Genomic DNA, 21,005 nt, shown 5'->3' with positions numbered 1-21,005 from the left:
AACAGAAACAATATTGTGTGGATTGAATTCAGTTCATGAAGAGAATATCTTAAATATAATTTAATATTATAATAAAAGTGAATTTTCAAATATAAACTGCTTACCCAGCAAACATAAAATGTTTTACATGAAACATTTAAATGTCAGTTTATATAATGGGTATAAAAGTTTTAATAACATGCAGAAAACATTCTCTAAAATGTTTAGGTCTTTGGGGGGAAAATGTAGAGGCTACCTGCAATATTTTCATATGATATGGCCGGCTTTTACTCCCAGCTACATACACTTTAAGTACATATCATTATATTTATAAAGTTTACTTGGAGGACTCTTAAATGTAAAAAATATAAATTCTTAATAATTTGTCACAAAATTTGTACTATATCACGAATTAAAAAAAAATGATATCAAAAGGATATTCCTTGTATTTCAAAGTATAGTGTGCCACTTATTGCAAATTATTCAAATAATAAGATTTAATAGATGAATCGTTTGGTTTATCAAATTTGATATTGTATAGATTTTAAAATTTTGTCATGCACAAGATCTTCATTGTCTATTCAAATAGGGTTTTCACAATGTCTTTTCATTCTATAAATTAATTTTTATGATGATAATAAAGTTCTATTAAATATAAGTTTTTGAGTTAATATTTCTACTTTCCATAATTGCAAAAAACAGAAACAATATTATGTGGACTGAATTTAGTTCATTTCATGAAGAGAATATCTTAAATATATTATTTTGAGTTTTAATATATACATGTAAGCTGCTTACCTAGCAAGCACAACACATTTTACAGGAAACGTTTAAATGTCAGGCTAAAATGTTATAATAACATACAGAAAACTTTCTTGAAAGATTCAGTAGGTCTTTTTGTAAAAAAATGAAAATCTTCAATACTAAAGGTCAAAATTTTCATATGATGGACAGCTTTTCCTCCCAGCTATACATACACTTTAAGTAAATATCATTAGATTTATAAAGTTTACTTGGAGGACTGTTATATGTCAAAAATATTAACTTTTAATAATTTGTCATAAAATGTGTATTATATCACAAATTAAAAAAAAAATTTAATATCAGAAGGATATTCTTCATATTCACAATGAAGTTTGGTGTGTCTGATGTGCTCTCAGGTTCCACAAAAATCAGAGCCATTTAAGTGTTGACAATTTTGCAAAAACATTGAAACAAAAATATTTTGCAATAACATTTTGACACCATTTTTAAAACGTTGTTGTAGTTTTTTTCATATAAAATGTTTTAAAAATGTTTTTTAGGACCTTTATATAACCCAACATTTAAATATTATTAAGACATTATGACCAAAACCAAAACATTTTTGTGTTTTTTGTACTCTAGAGGAGATATGATGAGCTTTTGGATGAAAAGATGTCAGAGGATCAGTAACATCTGATTTAGACTATCAAGTCAATAATTTAGTAATAAATATACTTGCCCCAAAAATGCCAAAATCTGAATTTTGTTAATATACCTCCAACCTGATATCTCATTGTCAGCTTCTGCAAGTAGCAGCCCATTTATTTTCCATGATGACAGGGGCGGATCCAGGAATTTTCAATAGAGGGGGCGCCGAGCCACTGTGCGGCTTGGCGCCCACACAAAGTCAGGCGCAGCTCTGCAAAAATACACAGAGTCAGGCACCGATCTGCAAAAAATAGAGGGGGCACGCGCCGGGATGATAACCTACGGTCATATCAAGCTGATGAAACAATTTTGTTTGTTGTAAGTGAAAACCAGGATTCAGGAACGGAGGAAATGCAGAAACTATGTACATCTACAAAGAACACATAAGTAGACCAAATTGAAGTTACCATAAAATACAATTTAGCCACTTGAAGCTGACATAAGAAAAAATATTGAAAATTATGTAAATTGACAAAACTGCACTTCTCTAACGAAAACTGTTGCTTTTTAGCAATGGAAAAGATTAGAGCAGATAAGAACTGTAATCAAATTGAATGTTTTTCTATGCCCCAAAGACATTTATGCAGAAATTGTCGGTATTGGAAAAAAAGGGCTAAGTGGAAGCATTTTAAACCTGCTATGGATATGGCACTTGGTAACTGAACACCAAGGAAACTAATTTGAAAATAGCAAGTGACAAAAATGGTTGGGTTTCTATATTTTTAACTTTCAGCTCTAAGACAGAACTTAAAAGTCATTTCATATAGATGGTCCCCAAGCAGATTCTCATGATCTAAGTTAGAGACATTAGATATAACAGTATAAATTGGATGCTGGGATAAGTTTTTTTTTAGATAGGCATTGCAATTATAATCTGTTAGAATACTTGCATATCGAGCTAATCTCGTAAGAAGGATACACTCACATTTTCATTAAAATCTTTTACAACATTTACTGTTTGTGGTATATCAAATCTTATTTTGGTTCTGAGGTCACCTTCAAAAATCTGGTAAAGTTTTATCACCATATTGGGAGTGAAATTGTACAAAATAATGCAAGCGTACTGAGATGTTGATGCGTCTAATACACACGCCCCGAAGGTGGGAGTGCATTAGACGCACCAACATCTCAATCAATTATACACAATCAATGTACTCCAAATGCTTTTCTAACCGCTTTTCTGATTGGTTACTTTGATATAGGCGCGTATGATACATTATAATGAAGTGTTGGTGACATTCCAATGTATTATCATTCCAAGTTTGAAGAAGCTACCATTTACAAAACCAAAGTTAGTTAAGAGTGGAGGTACATCATTTGATGTTGCTATCTACTGAAGATAACATTTTATACATAACATATTTTATGGTTTGTCCCTGATTGTCCCTTTAAGTTGTTCAATAAATGGCCTCTGATCTAAGTGATTTGATACTCGTTTTGTGCGTAAATATAGCCCAATGCATGCATGCAGGGTATGATTCTTTGCACTCTAAGACATTCTGTTCCAGAGTTGGGCTATTCCAATTTAAATCCACACACCCCACATGAAGTCATGACCTTAATATAAAAAAGGGGGTGTAGATTTCATATGGAGTCACACATTCAGGTACCCCATTTGAAATTCACACCCCCTGTATGGAAGATTAAGATCATGCCTTCCACGGGGGTGTATGGATTTCAACTGGAATAGCGCAGTCTGCTCTTACACAAATTGAAAAGAGAATCAACCAAAGTGTTCATTTTAAAAGATTGCCAGCATTATTCTAGATTGCTTTTTAGATGGAGCTATAAAGGCTATTCCAATTGAAATCCATACACCCCCTATGGCAGACATTACCATAACCTCCCATGCAGGGGTGTGAATATCAAATGAAGTCACCCCATTCAGGTAGCCCCATTTGAAACTTGCACTCCCTGCGGGGAAGATTAAGGTCATGTCTTCCATAGGGTGTATGGATTTCAACTGTAATACCCCAATGTCTCAATATGGCAGAGAATCTTCAGTCAAGCTTGTTATGAAACAAGAAATGTAACGCTAGGATTCGGATTCCACTTATAGATGTGATTGTATAGCCTATGTGTAGCATATAACTTCCAGATATCGGGGTATTGCATATCAACAGTTCATTCACATTTTGTTTCACATTTCACTTAAGAAAACCATTAAACACTGATAACTTTACAAAGGACACCTACTAGCAAATGCACAGAACTAGCGTAATAAGATATTTAATTAGCATTTTAAGCATAGCGCATTTAGCAAATAAGATAACATTTTTTATTTTCAACAACAACAATAACAACTACAGTAACAAAAATACTGAACAACAACAAAATTGTCAATAACAACTCTGACAACAGTGAAGACAACAACAGCACAAACAACAACAGCAACAACAATAGTATCAACAACAACATCAACTATAGCAATCACAACAGGAACAATGGTAACATCAACAGTAAGAACACTGAGATACCACCACCTGCATGCCAACCTCTATATTTATAAATATGCTTTCTACCAACGACTGATACCATTGTGGAACAAGAGGCTTTTAACTTAGTTGCGATGCCCTTCATCAGGCAGTTGCAGCCTCTGGCAAGAGTTGGTAGACAGCAACTCATCAAGTTTTTAACCACACCACACCTTAAGTTTCTTCAGCATTTAATTTTCTGCACTTTGGACCACATGCACATTGTTGCCAGCTTCCGGGACAGCAGTTAATGCTTTTATGGAAGTCACTATCAAGTATCAAGTACTAACAACCACAATAACAATAATTATAACAACAGCACCACTAACAAAGAAACAGCCTATTATATTATCCATCACACAGTCCTCTTGAGTTTTAGCCATCACTGACACTGACAGGTATTCAGCCTTGTTGCTGTGTGACTTGTCACCTTGTATGAATTTTAATGTTTTCATACACAGCTATGCTTAAATTTCCTGCGTTATAGTCCACTCAAACTTTTTGTGACATCATCACAAAATACCATAGATTGTAAACTATCTCAAGAACCACTGTCTCAGTGCTAGATTTGTTTGGACTTATTCCAATACATTTTCAAACTGGTTTCAAATCGATATTAAAAATACTAATTTATACACAAATTTGTTTTTAAATAATTCACCAATCATCTAAAATGACTGTATCAGTCTGCATAGGGTTTTTGGTATTCCTGCATGGCTGCACAAGGACAGCTCCGTAAGACCACATGAGACCAGCCTACGTTGTTTTCATACTAATTTATTCCAAGCTATGTACACACTTTGTAAGGTTTTGATGAAGTAAATACATGTTGACATGTTTGATAGGCTGAAAATAATGCAACATGATGAATTGTGATGAAATGAAATGAAATGGACTGAAGCAGACGATGGAATGAAGCAGACGACACTTAACCCCTGGACACTACTGGTCATCTAACAGCATTTCTGATTGGTTGATAACTTGATATGCTCATTTCAATTGCCAATTATGACTAGGCTTTGAATTTTTTATGGTCAAACTTGCATTTGCAGACGATCTTATTAATACTCGCCTTGATTGGTTCAACATTGGACAAAATATTCATTTTGGCCAATCAACAGGTAGTTCTCATAAGGTTAAGCTTAATGGAACGAAGGAGATGACACCAACGCTTAAAATAGGCATGTAAATTGTTTCTTTTAAGAAACAAATTGCTCCATTTGATATAAAAGGTAAAAGTGTCAAAATGTATTCATGTTAAACATATTAAAGATAAAATTGGGCATTGAAACAAAATTTTTCTCTCTAACCAAATCATGAATATAACAAGGGAATATTAAATACAGTGGGGGCACTAGAGGGGGGCATTGGGGCCAAATGCCCCCAGACAGAAGCTCTGCCCCCAATTGCCCCCCCCCCCTGAAAAATTGAAAAGAGGGGTGAAAAGCCACTTTTAGCCAAAATTACGTGAAAATGCCCCCCTGCCCCAGTTAGAGCCTCTGCCCCCCTTTTCCCCCAGAAAAAAAATTATGCCGCCACCACTGACTAAATATTTCACTATTAAGCCTATACACATACACTACCCCTGTTAACTTGAAACTGTGTTAAAATCAGCAGAAGGATAAAGAAGAACTTTTAAACTGCTTACCGGGTCAATTTGACCACACTGTTTTAAGAGAGCACGGCAGCATTTAATTTTATACAGTACGCTATAGGAAAGTTTCACTGGGCTAAACACTTAAACACTGAAGTGAATACAACGTAAGAGTAAACACATGACTCCCACAAGTATATTTAGATTCTCAAAGAAGTATCTGACATGTTTACTTTTAAATTGAAAGTAAACATACTAACCTTAAGAAAGTAAACACATATTGCATTTACTTACTGAACAATTCAAGCAAACATGGTAAATGTTTAGAATCTAAACACTTGAATTTGCAGTGTTTACAAGGTATTTTTACCAACCTATATCTCACACAACTGGAAGTTACCCAATTTGTCTATTCTACTTGAAACCCACACTCCCTCCCTCTGTGGAAGAGGTCAGCTAAATCTTCCACAGGGGGAGTAAGGAATTCAAATGGAATAGCCCCTTTTAATTTACCAGCAAAACATTTGTTTTAACAGCAAAACTCTCTGGAAAAGTAAAAAACAATGAATTCTACAAATTACTAAATTAAGAAGATTGGCTACTTACATAGTTTGAAGATTTGGCACATTGCTTATTTCTTCTAATGTGGTTAAACTATTTCCATCTAAATATCTGTAAAAAGACAAAAAATAAAGCAGAGAATATAAATAACTTGCTAGTTACTCTGAGAGGGTTGTGATATGGTTCGAACCCACAACCTTTGGATCCATAGGTTGGAATTCCGAAAGGTGGTTTAAATTAAGCCGGTGCTAACTTAAACCTGGGTCTAACTAGTCCCGGCTTAAGCCTAAACCTAGGTTTAAGGTATTTTACGATTCCGAAAGCTCGGACTAGTTAGACCTGGGTTTAAACCTAGGTTTAAACTTAGACCTGGTTTCGTAGCCGCATAGTACTAACTGTGGTGTATACTATTACGCATATTACACCGAACTTTGTGCATGGGTATGATGTTTCAATTTATTTAAAAGGCTATAATAGTAGGGATGCCCACTCTCAATACAGTTTCCACTAGAACGATTTTTCATTTACTGTGTGCGTGCACTCACACACGTATTGTCTATGGAGAAACTGATCGATACAAGAAATCCCAGGCATGTTAAATGGCGTACATACTTGTTTTGATCCAAATGTAGGCCTATATCAGGGTGTTTCAAGAAATTCCTGATTCCACCAGAAAACATTCACCAAACTTTTTCCTGTTTGGTCAGTAAATAGAGAGGACCTTCCTGCATGAAGAGATCAACTTTTTAATGAAAAATTTAATGAGATGAGAACTACAACAGGTTGAAGTGACACCATTCCGTGCATCAGGTGTTCAAACGCAATTATCTCCGAATTTGGAGTGAATCAGACAAGCAAACTTACATACTCATAAAATTTAACTATTTATGAAGACAAAATGTGTAGGATGTTAAGAAATTTAAGAATGTTTAAGCCTACCATGCCCATCTCAAATCATGCACTTCCCGTGCACTTCTCACTACCATGTCCATTTCATAGGGAGTATAAAAACCGGGGACCATCATGGCTTCCATGCACACAGTGTATTGCTCAATGTAGTAAAGATAACCTTTGAGTTGGAGCAAATTTCTCAAAATTGGTAGTGATTAATGTTACCAAACTTATGCCATGATGAAATATAATAATTTTTGAAGATAAAATGTGCTGACCTTAAAAGATTGAACAATGTTTAAGACTACCGCTTTTCATTTGAAATAATGCACTTATTGTTCATCTCCTCTATGGAGATATTTTCCATGGCGGCCATCTATGATCATGCTTGAGGTTTCAACAAACAAACCATGGGTTTTGAGGTCTTATAGTTTTTGTTGTATGTCAACAAAATCGATTAAATTTTCAGGATGATCTTATTTTCATGTTGTTATAAGCAAATATAATGTTCCAGATAAGATAGTTAATAAATACATTAAGAAAAAGTACCTTAAAGTTGCACTTTCTGTTAGTATTCCTTTTGGACTTTAACTTTTTAACATGTTCTAGCAGCCCTATATAAAACCGTGACACTCGAAAGGCCATATCTCTGGAATGAAACGTCCGATTAAGATTATTTAAACGCCAAAATGTTTCTTTCATCAATTCCCATCCAATAAGTTAGGTCTGAATTAATTTAAAAGTACTTCAATTTTTAGTGGACATGCCTAATATTCTGAAATAGGCATTTGCGTGGGAAATTGTGAATAAACAGCGGGTAGTAGGGCCTAGAGTTGTTATCTTTTTCATGTTTCTGAGTTTATTGATGAAAATGGTTTTTATTTTTTTAAACCAAATACGGAGATCTATAATCCATGTAAGTTCAGTCTTATTTTACTATGATTTCCCCAAGTTTTTTTAACAACACTCACGTTGCATCATTGTAGGCCTAACAGTGATTAAGCTAAAATGGTATTTTCTAAAATACCGGTGCAATAATTATGAAGCCTGGGGGAAGGTAAAATAAAATAAGGGGTGGGTGGGTTGTTTTGGCAAGCCAAAAGAAGAGCAAGCATATTTTACCCAGCTATTTTTGCACACATTTATGTGGCACCTTTTAATAAAACGCTCTAAAAGGGGCTTATCCAACAGAGTATGAAAACGTTCTTTCCGTTTTTCACATGATCAATTATGCTCGAATTTGCATATTGGGTTCCCACAAATTTGACATGGTGTGACGCAAAAGTTTTTGGCAGGCCAAGGGGGGGAGACATGCAATTTTTAGCAGCCGACAGGGGCAAGCAATTTTGTCAGGCTGAGAGGGGCATTCAAAGTGGCACGCTGTTTGGAAATTTCCGTAAGGATAGGATCATGAGGATTGGGCCTGTAGACGGAATACCCTCCGCGCTGTAGGTTTATTTCGTTCGTTACATCATGACTATCGAGGAGGCATCACATCATGCACATGGTTCTCTCTTTTACGGACAGCGCGGTGGGTAGGCCTATATAATTGAAGATGCCTGGTGTATCCTATTACAGGCATAAAATAGCTATAATTTAGATTCAGAATATTAAAACAAAACACTGACCTATTATAATACAAAGTGCAAACTGTGTAGCATATTTATTTTATTATATTAATGTTGAACATGATACATAATCCATCACTTCAAATAGTGAGGAAGTAATTTTTAACCACCTTAGTACATTAAATAAAACTAGAAATGAATGAATTCGTTTCAAGTAGCATAGAGGTTTGTTGTTTATTTATTTATTAAAATTATGTCAGGCCTATATTGTCATGTCATGTCATGGGCGGCGTTGATCCGTTCTGAAAATGGAGGAGGGCAGGGATGTGAAAAGGTATGTCAGCACCGCACGTATGAGAGAGATATGCCCTTTCAGAAGTCAAAATTTTAATGAAGTCATTTGGTGGACATTTTACATTATTTTTGGTTATTTTAGTGCAGATCTCAAAATGGCTATTATACTGTAGACTACCCGGTACTTTTTTTGTACTTATGTTAAATCGATAGGGGCCTAATCACAAAAAAAAACAATAAAAACAACAACAACCAAACAAACAAACTTGTACATTTTTGATTTAGTTACCAAAATGCGAAGGGGGCATAGGCCTTCTCGGACATTTGATATTATGTCCCCCTCCAGGATAGACGCCCATGCTGGTTTCATATAGGAAAGTATAGTGAAGACTAGTAGACCCTTAATTTAAAGTAAAGCCACAATTTTTCCGTGTTACAAAATTTAAATTCCGTGTTACAAATTGGACGATTCCGTGATTTTCCGTTTTACATTATAAAGCACTGAAAAGTGAATACAAGCATGTTTTTAAAAGTGTAATTTGTCTTATATAATTATATGTACCTTTTTACTGTAGTCTCCCCTCATGCTTAATTTTAATGGGGATGTTGATCAACATCCTCATTAAAATTAAGCATCATCAATTGTCTTGTGTGTACTTCCGATAACTGTATTGGCCAGAAGATTGCATCGTAGGCCTAGAATAAATGCTAGAATGGATTGTTTAATGGTTGATTACTGCTAAATTATCACTTTTATTTGTTTTCTTTTGCAAATCAACACAAAAGTTACACATTTTACACAGTTTTCACTATTTTGTGGCATTTTCCAATTTCCGTGAGCAAACCCCGAATTCCGTGAATTTTTCCGATTTTCCGTATCACGGAGAAATCATGGCTTTACCTTAAAGTGTTACCTAAGGACATGTTTAAAATTATTAATACCTTTCTAAGACTTAATAATAATTACTATAGTGTGTGAAACGTGCAACGTAAAAAACTTGTCTTCATTTCCATTGAGTAGTATACACAAACTAGTATTCCGGAGTAATAAATATCGATACCAAAAGTCTCATGTATGTTATCATGTTTGTGTTACACTATTAGGCTTAAAGGCCTATAACATTCAGCAAGGTAAACATTTTCATGTTAAAAACACTTGTGCTTGTACTGCTCATCGATTCTGTAGTCCAGTGGATCTCAGCCGGGGATCGCCGTTACTTCATCATGTAGATTGTTCTGTAATGAAAGAAAGAAAGAAAAAATTTAAATATGAATTAGACCTATATCCAAATCTTGCCCCCCACACTCTCAAATTTGAGATTTTGGCATGTGAAGAAAATTTATAATTTTCTCATAATTGCTGTTGTCTGTTGAGATGTTTCTTTTACTAGGCCTGGTATTATATTCATGAACAAAAAGTACATAAAGATTTGTACGAAGTCTAATTTAAATTTATGCATTCTAATTTTTGGAAAAAGCATGATTTATTCTTTTAACCAATCATTTCAAAAGTAACACACAAAAAGTAAAAATTAGAGCAAAATTGTGGCATATACTCAAGATTTTGAATGCTTAAACATGTTCCAAGTCTTTGATTTTTGTGACTCGATTGTCAGAAAAAAATGTCGAAAATGTATGTTTTTGGCCTTTTTCCCCAAGAAATTAGTACAATAGTGAACGTTTTCTATTATCTACAGTCAGTACCAAATGAATGATTACGATTGAGCTAGGCAGATTTGATAATGTATTTTTTTAATCCAATAAAATCCAATAAAATCAGTGCTTTATTTTTCTGGAATGGGGCAGTAAATTACCTCATACCTTGTACATTGCCATACTTTTAAACTTACCAAAATAACCTCAAGTTATGGTGCATGGGAATCATCCATATCACTCAGATTAGAAAACATTCCTCTTGACATTACATTGATAGTTCGACCTGTAAATGGAAAAAACAAAGTATACCATTTTATTTGTCAAAGGTACTGCTGTTAATCAGTCGCAGAGTTTCATTAAAATTTGCAATTCAATAATGTAGTAATATTTAGGCCTACATGATCATGATGGTATCTAAAAATCATACTTCAGTGAGCACTGAGAATTCAATCAAATTAATCAGTCACAGGAATGATGAGCAATCTATTGATATGCCTGATACGCCTGTTTGACCAAACTTTCATATAAATACCAGTTATACCACGATGACCTGATAAATGCCCTAGCACGAGTCAGACAAAATATTAAACAAACGGTAGATTTTATATTAAAATAATTAATTAGGCGGAGCTTCAAGTTCAATAATAAGCCTGGAACAGCCTGAGTCCAGGCCTAGCCAGTCAGTAAACATAGAGCCTATGTAGGGCATGTCATCACATAATTATGCCCTATGCCCCTAAATGGTACAGACCGGTCACCGGTATTAAGGCTAGGGCCTAGGATGTTCTACTACCAAGCTTGAACTTGAAGTCTGGCCTATTATTTACATAGACAAAATTCTGTGGGTAGGCCTAAACGTTTTACTACCGGCTTCTAACACCACAACATCACTCTACCGTGAGTAACTCCTGAGTCCTTACATCTTCATTTCAAGCTGTTTCATTTCAAGCTGGAACTCATTGGAAAAAAAGCCCGGACTTCCATAAATAAGGGAACATTGAAAAAGCTTTGTATTATCCGAGCTTCGTTTGCTGATAAAAATCCACAAAGCCTCGGCTAGGCTATTCTCATGTGCACGGTATTTACATGTAATTTGTTAAGCCTAACCTAATCGATTCCTAAGCTTGACTAAAACAATACCACAGCCTAAAATCATCACTAATAATGAGTGAAGATTTACATAATTAGGCCTATATAGGGGCTTTTAAGTGGTAAAACAGTATTAATATGTCACGAACAAGCCGACGTTTCTTACCTTCACTGTCATGATGCGGCCCTATGCTATTGCACTGTGCCGTGAGTACCGGTATCGGTATGACTGTCACTGCCGTGTATTGCGCTGTCACTGCCATGTCCATGATTGCAGCTGTGTCCCGGGAGCTGTGTACAAGCTTGGCCGATCATCTCCACTTTTAAACTCTGGTTACAATGCTCACAACTCTTCTCTATTCATTATGGAACATAATCCTTTTATTATGACTTCCAAAAATTGGTTCTGTGGCACATTTTTCCAGTTGCAAATACCACGAAGTGCAGTGGTCCGTTCCGTAACAAGCAGGCCTCCGTGGTTGGTATGCAGACAAATGCACTTAAACCTGGACTTAAACCTACCCCCTGCCAGGTTTAAGTTAGACCCGGCTTTTGCGACTTTAGTACTCAGCTTTAGACCCAGGTTTAACTTAAACCAGCTACGGGAAACGCAACTTTGGTTTAAACCTAGGTTTAAACCTAGGTTTAAAAAACCTAGGTTTAAACCACCTTTCGGAATCCCAGCCTAAGTCCATAGGCTATTTTACTATGCTAAGAGTAGTTCTGTCAGAAAGGTGTTTGGTTTATTTGTTGCAATTTGCATTGTTGTCCCAAACCCACCAAACAACAAATGTACACTGCCCTTGTTCACCCTCACTCAGAATATGCCTGCACTGTATAGGATCCATACACAACATAAGATATCCAAAAAAAATAGAAAAGGTACAGTGCAGAGCAGCTAGGTTTGTGATTAGCAACTACAAAAGATCTGATGCTACTGTAACTAGCATTCTAAATGATTTAAATTTGTGCTTACTGCAGGAATTCCGAAAATACATCCACCTTGCAAAAATTCATTCAGAAGATAGGAATCCAAAGTCCTGATTATGTTCATAAGCAAATCGCTACAACCACTACACAATATCAGCCTCTGAAATTCCGGTCCGTGAAAGTATCAAATGTGTATATAAATCAGCGCTCGAGTCATGCAACATTGCAAGTTTTAAAACTGCACTCTGTGATTTGTAATGTACATATTTGTTAGTCATCATGTAGAATTGTCATTTTGTATATATTTTAGGGTATATTTACTGATCTGTTTTCATCGGGTTTTTTTCTATTTCTCTATATGTTGCTTCAGCAATTTGATTGAGTATATGGTTATATTTAGATTCAGAAATGTCCAGCATGTAGAATCATGGTAGTCAACATTTTGCTGTAACTGCTTTCCCAACTAGATAGAGTTTTGAAAATTTGGTGTCATATGAATCATGCCATTGCCCTCCTTGCTGCATGGTACTGCTTGTTACAAGAAGGCAAATATCAGAGTCCATAGGATGACAAATCATGTATTTAACGCAAGAGTTCTCCCTATGTAAATGCACTTATAGTTGTGATGGGGACAGCTGTCACCAAACAAAAAATACTGGGTCTCCTGTTACCTAAGGACTGTTTGTTTAAAGAAGACTCACCATCTTGTACATTCATACAGTATTAACTAACCATTGAAAATAGCATTATTTGATGTTACTATCTACTGAAGATGACTTTATTTGATGTTGCTATATACTGAAGATAACTTTATTTGATGTAGCTATCTACTGAAGATAACTTTATTTGATGTTGCTATCTACTGAAGATAACATTATTTGATGTTGCTATCTGCTGAAGATACATTATTTGATGTTGCTATCTACTGAAGATAACATTATTTGGTGTTGCTATCTACTGAAGATAACATCATTATGTGGTACTGTCTACTGAAGATAACATCATTTGGTGTTACTGTCTACTGAAGATAACACCATTATGTGTTACTGTCTACTGAAGATAACACCATTATGTGTTACTGTCTACTGAAGATAACACCATTATGTATTACTGTCTACTGAAGATAACACCATTATGTGTTACTGTCTACTGAAGATAACACCATTATGTGTTACTGTCTACTGAAGATAACATTATTATGTGTTACTGTCTACTGAAGATAACACCATTATGTGTTACTGTCTACTGAAGATAACACCATTATGTGTTACTGTCTACTGAAGATAATATTATTATGTGTTACTGTCTACTGAAGATAACATCATTATGTGTTACTGTCTACTGAAGATAACATCATTATGTGTTACTGTCTACTGAAGATAACATCATTATGTGTTACTGTCTACTGAAGATAATATTATTATGTGTTACTGTCTACTGAAGATAACATCATTATGTGTTACTGTCTACTGAAGATAACATCATTATGTGTTACTGTCTACTGAAGATAACATCATTATGTGTTTACTGTCTACTGAAGATAGCATCATTTGGTGTTACTGTCTACTGAACTGAAGATAACATCATTATGTGTTACTGTCTACTGAAGATAACATCATTATGTGTTACTGTCTACTGAAGATAACATCATTATGTGTTACTGTCTACTGAAGATAACACCATTATGTGTTACTGTCTACTGAAGATAATATTATGTGTTACTGTCTACTGAAGATAACATCATTATGTGTTACTGTCTACTGAAGCTAACATCATTTGGTGTTACTATCTACTGAAGATAACATTAGTTGGTATAGCTTTCTGCTGAAGAGATAACATTATAGATGTTGCTATCTACTGAAGCTAGCAATAGTTGGTGTAGCTACATGCTGACTCTACTGAAGATAGCATTAGTTGGTATAGTTTTCTACTGAAGAGATAACATTATACGAGGGTGGGTCAGTATGTAATAAGAGTTGACTTGTGACGCCATATGTGGATTGTTTTCATGGCATTTCTCAATGATCACATGAACACTTTACCTTTGTCTTTCAAACAACACATGTAAAAATTACATCACAGACATGATTATGTAACATCATTAGCATAAAGTCAATAGACTATGGACACTGCCAAATCATGTAAAAAGGTGGGCCTTTTAAATTACAGCAAAGGCACGTGTTTAAGAGAACAGCAAAAGTACAAGGTGCATATGGCTAGTGTTAGGCAGGAATAAACACTAGGTCCTCAGTTTGCTTTTGGTAAAATATGAGACTTGCCATTAAACTGGAAATGGGACGTCTGGGAACTTCAACAACTTAAAGGCTTGAATGGAAGCAACATTATTCTGCAAAAATGGCGAAAATGAAAAAGCAATTATTACAAATGACATTGATTATCTCCAAAATGAAACAGATTAAAATCTAATGACTGGTCACGTGTGAGAGCTGGTACTAACCAGCTGGTGATAACTGGTGCAAATCAAACAACAATCTGCGCATGTATAGGTGGGATGACTGCAGTGATCGAATTTAGGAAAAATAAATGGTTGTCCCACGGACAACCAGATTACAATTTCTGGTTGTCCGTCTAAGTTTTTGGTTGTCCATAGGCCTACAAATGTGACTTTTGGCTAGATTTATGGTTGTCCGGCGGACAACCGAATCAGTATTTTTGGTTGTCCTGCGACTTTTTTAGTTGTCCCGGGCAGCCGGACAACCAAAATTTCGAACCCTGGATGACTGATACAACATGCTGGAAATGCACGAAAATGGCAAAATTCCATGTAAATAGGGCCTAAAATATTACAAAATGCTATGAAAATTTTAATTTAAATATTCTTATGAATTGTTATGAATGATCTCAACCTCAAATGAACAGAAAAGTTTTAAAATAAATTTCTCATTCAAACGATGGCCTCTCTCTCTGTACCACTACTTTTTGTATAAATGTAACAATAGTAGAATAACAGTTATATTTTAATCACGGATTCAAATATTTTTTAGGGAGATTCCCGTTTTAATGTTTGGGGATTAGTCAACAGAACTGGCAAGAAAACTTAAATTTCAACATTTCAATGTTTATAGAAAGAAAAGCCTTGTTTTTGTCAAAAATAAAACATATTTGACCACACATTTTAAATAAACTAAAACCTTTACAGTCCAACAAACATGGTTTAATGAACTGGTAGTTTGTGTTCTATTACTGTTCCAAAAGGCAGCATTCTCCATACTTTAATTCCTGAGAAAATATAAAATATACAACAATACCTAATTTCAGCGTCTTATTTCCCTTAACAAAAACGACTCATTTTCAGCAGGTGACTCTAGACCATTGATTTTATGCTAATGCTGTTACGTAATCATGTGTGTGATATAATTTTTACATGTGTTGTTTGAAAGACAAAGGTACAGTGTTTATGTAATCATTGAGAAATGCCTTGAAACCAATCCACATATAACGTCACAAGTCAACTCTTATTACATACTGACCCACCCTTGTATATAGATGTTGCTATCTATACTGAAGATAGCTGGTGCAGTTTATATGCTGACTGTACTGAAGATAGCATTAGTTGGTATAGCTTTCTGCTGAAGATATAACATTATAGATGTTGTTATATCACTCATACATAAATTCTAGACAGTTCATTGGTTGATTACCATTTATCATTTTTACTATCACCCTCTCCGTGTGATAGTCTTTACCATCATGTGCTCTGTCGTAGTGCGCCTGCGCCAAGCCGTTCGCTGACTCTTGGACTCGCCGATTTAGTTATGGGGTGGACCCCAAAATGTGAAGTATATCACGGCAAAACATGGTGTTATGTTGCTGAAAAAATGTATTTCCTACCTTAAATAGTATTTTAGTAATAGAATTTATGCAGGAGTGATATAAAACAAATATTAAATGTCTTAAATTAGGTGTAATGGTGAAATATAATCACTGGTGAAAGATGGATTGTTCCATTCCACTCGCCGTTCCGCTCGTGGAATGGAACAATCCATCTTTCACCTCGTGATTATATTTCACCATCACACTCATAGACAGTTAATATTTGTATACTATCTACTGAAGATAGCAATAATTGGTGCAGCTGTATAATTATGCTGACTCCACTGAACATTAGTTGGTTATAGCCCAAATTTCTAACTTTGATTTTAATGGATTAAATTGTGTCGCATAACGACTCGCACATGTCCATATGTGACACGATCAAGGGAAATGAGTCGGATGTCGCTAATATTGATTTTGAGATATTGGCAAAGAATGTGTTTAAATTCTTTTGTTTTATATTGTTTTTAGCGATTGGTAAATTGACATAACTTGGCAAAGGAAAGTCGTATTAACATGGGGTTTGCGGTTTCTGAAAGCTCTAAATGTCTTCTTAAGAAACAAATATAAAACTTATTTTCGACCAGGTCGACATGCGACTCATTCCCCTTGATCATGTCACATATGTCCAAATTAGTTATCACCAGAGGATTTATGACCTGTCATATGGACATTTCACCACAAACTAATTGACTCCTTACATCTCTTGTATTGTCTTATTGAGTCATTCCATTTAAAACCCATACACCCCCAAGACATGACCTTAATCTCCCACAAAGGGAGTGTAGAGTTCAAATGGAATCACCCATTCAGGTAACCCCATTTGATATCCACACTCCCTGTGTGGAAGATTAAGGTCATGCTTTCCATAGGGGGTGTAAGGATTGCAACTGGAATAGCCCATTGATGCACTGATTAAATTACTAGACCCATCTGCTTCTTGGTTCTAATGATGCACACCAGTCAGCTGCAGGGTATGTGACAGTGTATGCACACCTCACCTTTGATTTAATTAAATTACTTATCTTGTCATGTGTTATAATACCTGTCCCCTAATTCCACTGTTTTTTATTCAACTTGATTGCTTATTTGTGTTGTCTTCACTGCTCAATCACTCACATAAACACACATTCAGGTCACTAAATGCCTGATACACTTGTTCCCTAACTTTTGCATTTACTAATGGAGTACTCTCTTTATTTACAATTTGCTCACTTACTTATTCCCTTCCTTATTAACTTACTCACTGACTCACATGCACACCCCACAGTCACACACACCCCCTACATACAACAATGCTTTTATAACCTGCCATTTCGTTAGGATCAAAGCAGGTGTGATATTACAAACAAAATCAAGATAGATTAACAGGCAAAATAAAACAATGAAGGTGCAATACAATAAATGCAACCAACAACATAACAAATTATATTGTGGAAACAGGTAGGATTTCAATTTCAATTTTTTTTTCATGCAGAAATTTGGTTATGAACAGAGCTATTGGGATGGGAGATCATTCTATTGCCTTTAGTGAAAGGAAATAGACTGATCCATCAGCAGTGGATTTATTGCTGTCTCTGTGAATATGAATATTGGGTTCTACAAGTCGGGTAGTATCTACAGATGAGCACGAGACGATGTTTAAGTAATTAAGTTTGAAGCAAGGTGTGACAAAGCAATGTGGTGTATGTTACTATCTGTTAATTGGCTTTTAAATGATGTTTTAGGCAATATCCATTGCCGGGATCGGGGGGGGGGGGGGGCTGCTCCTGCCGAAAAAATTGCAGGGATAAACTGGGAAATGGGGACAAGAGTATTAAAGTGTCCTTAAAATGACTAAAAATGGGACAAAAAATTGACAAATGGAGACGAAAATCTCGTGTTCCTTCACACCAAAATCCTGGCTACGCTACTGCCCGGGATCCTTTGATGTTATTTGGATGCTACAAAATATTGAGATTTTCTGAAATCTGAGAATTTCTCTTTAAAAACAAGAACCAGAATTTTGAATTGGATCCATTCCCGTTGATTGTTTGTACATGCTATAGACGATCAGTTGGGCCTACTTCTGTCCCCTGGTGGCAGATTTTCCTCTGGCTTGCACCTCAATTACAAAGTCTAGTTACACCACTGTTACAATGTACTTCCTTCCATACTTTCATACAATGGATTTATGAATAAAATATAAATATTATACAAACATTAATATTTATGCATTTGAAGCTTATAATTCCTTGTAGAAAAAAAATTCAAATTTGTATTGGAATTCACAAGCACATCATTAGCCTCAAGTGCATAACACTCATATATAGTAGGAATCACATATATAATCCCACTTGTGTAATGTATAATTCTAGTTCACCTGATTGCTAGTTGCATTATGAATAAGTCATATCATCAGATACTAATCTTACGTACTAGCATTTCAAAAGTTCTGTTCATACCTGGTTTTTAAGTCTTGGAGTCTTAGTCTTGAGCAATCATTGATGCACATAGTTATATACGAACAAGTAAACCTGAAACTTGTGTCTCAACCCTGTTTGTAAAGCAGTATTCAGACTTTTTATTGTACGTACAATATTGTATGCAACATATCTACGTTGTTTAATCTATTGCCATTCTATTTCCAGTAATGTTTAAGTTCTAACGAATGTTTGATGACGTAAAATCGATAATATATTTCTACTAGATATTACATGTAACATATTATCGATTTTTCGTCATCAAACATTCGTTAGAACTTAAACATTACTGGAAATAGAATGGCAATAGATAAAATAACGTAGATATGTTGCATACAATATTGTACGCATAATACTGGAGTCTGAAGCTAGCTTTAGCGCCACAATTTCGTACAATTTCATGTTTTCAAAAGTAAGCGATAGTAAGCACATATGCTAACTATCGAGTTTTTACGATATGTGGTTTTGTCTGTGAGCACTGTTCATACATTTGAACATCATTCATTAGGGTTAAAGGTCAAAGGTCAATGACCTTTAATTTGGCATTTGTTGTACATGTATTTTGATAAATTTTCTTGACATTTCTGTACTTACACAACTCCAGAAAAATACTTTTATCCCTGGAAGTAGGCTAGATATGAAAAAACTTTGAAAAATAACAAAGATAAAATTCCTAGCTACACCACAGATCAAAACCTCAATTGACTCAAAAATCACCCCTGGCACATATTTCTGGCTATACTATTTTCATATTTGCTGACATTAACCTGAAAGGACTAGATCAGGTCACAAAAGTTCATTCAGGTCACTTGTAATCTAGAGTTTTAAAATTTCTTGAGTTTCTTCATCATGTGAACATTACTCTCAGAGTGAAGATCAAATGGCATATACTGTAATGACACTTCCCTATTCCCAGTTCAATTCTTGATGACACTTTAGCTTGGTAATGTGTATATATATGGGGCAATTATAGTAGATTGCATTTTCACAGATTAGACTTCTGTTGCATGTATACTGCATCATTTCTTCCTCCTGTTGATGATATACAATAAGCTATACATTAATATTGATTCTACTAGTCTGTAACTTGTGAAGGTTTGAACTTTTAAAAATAGAAATTACTTGTGATTGTCTTAAAACAATAATGCGACGCCCTTAATTGTGCTTGAATTTCTATTTTTTGCATGGTTGTTATGCCCCATGGTGTACCATACCGTGTGAAAGACTATAAAGCCAGTAAAATTAAAGAGTTTTTGATTAAAATCGGGGATCAGGTTTTTAATCACCAATTTCCCCATAGACCCAATTTCCCCATAGACGCTCATATAGCGTTCTGCAGCTAAGTGGTATTATTTCATTTTACCTCATTATTTAAAACCTCCTTGACAGTTGTTACTAATATTATGAAATAATGTTTAGCAAAGAATAACAAAATTAAAATTTGACCAAAATTGTCAAGTCTCTGTCTTTGAAATAGTGTTAATATCATTTGGTCATTCAAAAGTGCACAATTGTAGACATGCACTGGCAAATATATTTTCTAGACAAGAATTGCTTTTGAGGAAAATGTGCAATTGTTTGGCAGTGAATAATATTTGTGTGTCCCCTTAAGGGCTGGGGTATGAACGTTTGGACAGTATTTATTGTGGGACATTAGAGCACATCAGACATATCAATTGCATTCTGAATACGAAGAATGTCATTCTGATATCAAATAATTTTGATTTTTGAAATTCGCAATTTAATACACATTTTATGGCAAATCATTAAAATTGATATTTTGATATTTAACAGTACTTGAAGTAAACTTTATAAATCTGATGATTTATACTTAAAGTGTATGTAGGTGGGATGAAAAGTCGATGATAAATTGAAAATTTTGACCTTTCGTATTGAAGATATGGATTTTTTTTCAAAAAACACCAAAAAAATTAGGTCTTTTTGGGAAAAAAATCCATATCTTCAATATGAAAGGTCAAAATTTTCAATTGACCGTCGGCTTTTCCTCCCTGCTACATACACTTTAAGAATATGTCATTAGATTTATATAATTTACTTCGAGGACTGTTATATATCAAAAATTTGAAAAATATCAAATTTTATAATTTGTCATAAAATTTGTATTATATTGTGATTTTCAAAAATGAAAATTATTTGATATCAGAAAGACATGCTTCAGTATTCAGAATGCAATCTGATAGGTCTGAGGTGCTCTCATGTA

The 21,005-nt window shown here is 34.7% G+C and overlaps 1 protein-coding gene and 1 long non-coding RNA gene across 2 annotated transcripts in view; both read right to left on the bottom strand.

Moving 5' to 3' along the window:
• The window catches only part of LOC140165435 (uncharacterized), an 82,661-nt gene that overhangs the window by 39,172 nt on the left and 22,484 nt on the right, over window positions 1–21,005 (bottom strand). The window contains exon 4 of the mRNA XM_072188737.1: window positions 6,106–6,171. Within this exon, the coding sequence (XP_072044838.1) occupies window positions 6,106–6,171 (66 nt within the window). The remainder of the gene's footprint in view (window positions 1–6,105; window positions 6,172–21,005) is intronic.
• Window positions 9,859–11,776, bottom strand: LOC140165434 (uncharacterized). Its single transcript, XR_011860717.1, has 3 exons — window positions 11,725–11,776; window positions 10,664–10,752; window positions 9,859–10,049 (listed from the first exon to the last, which is right to left on the bottom strand). It is a non-coding gene; the product is annotated as an uncharacterized lncRNA (long non-coding RNA).

Source organism: Amphiura filiformis, chromosome 12 (assembly GCF_039555335.1).
Source record: "Amphiura filiformis chromosome 12, Afil_fr2py, whole genome shotgun sequence".
NCBI lineage: Eukaryota > Metazoa > Echinodermata > Ophiuroidea > Amphilepidida > Amphiuridae > Amphiura > Amphiura filiformis.
The sequence above is the reverse complement of the archived record's forward strand: the minus strand, read 5'-3'. Positions and strand labels throughout refer to the sequence as shown.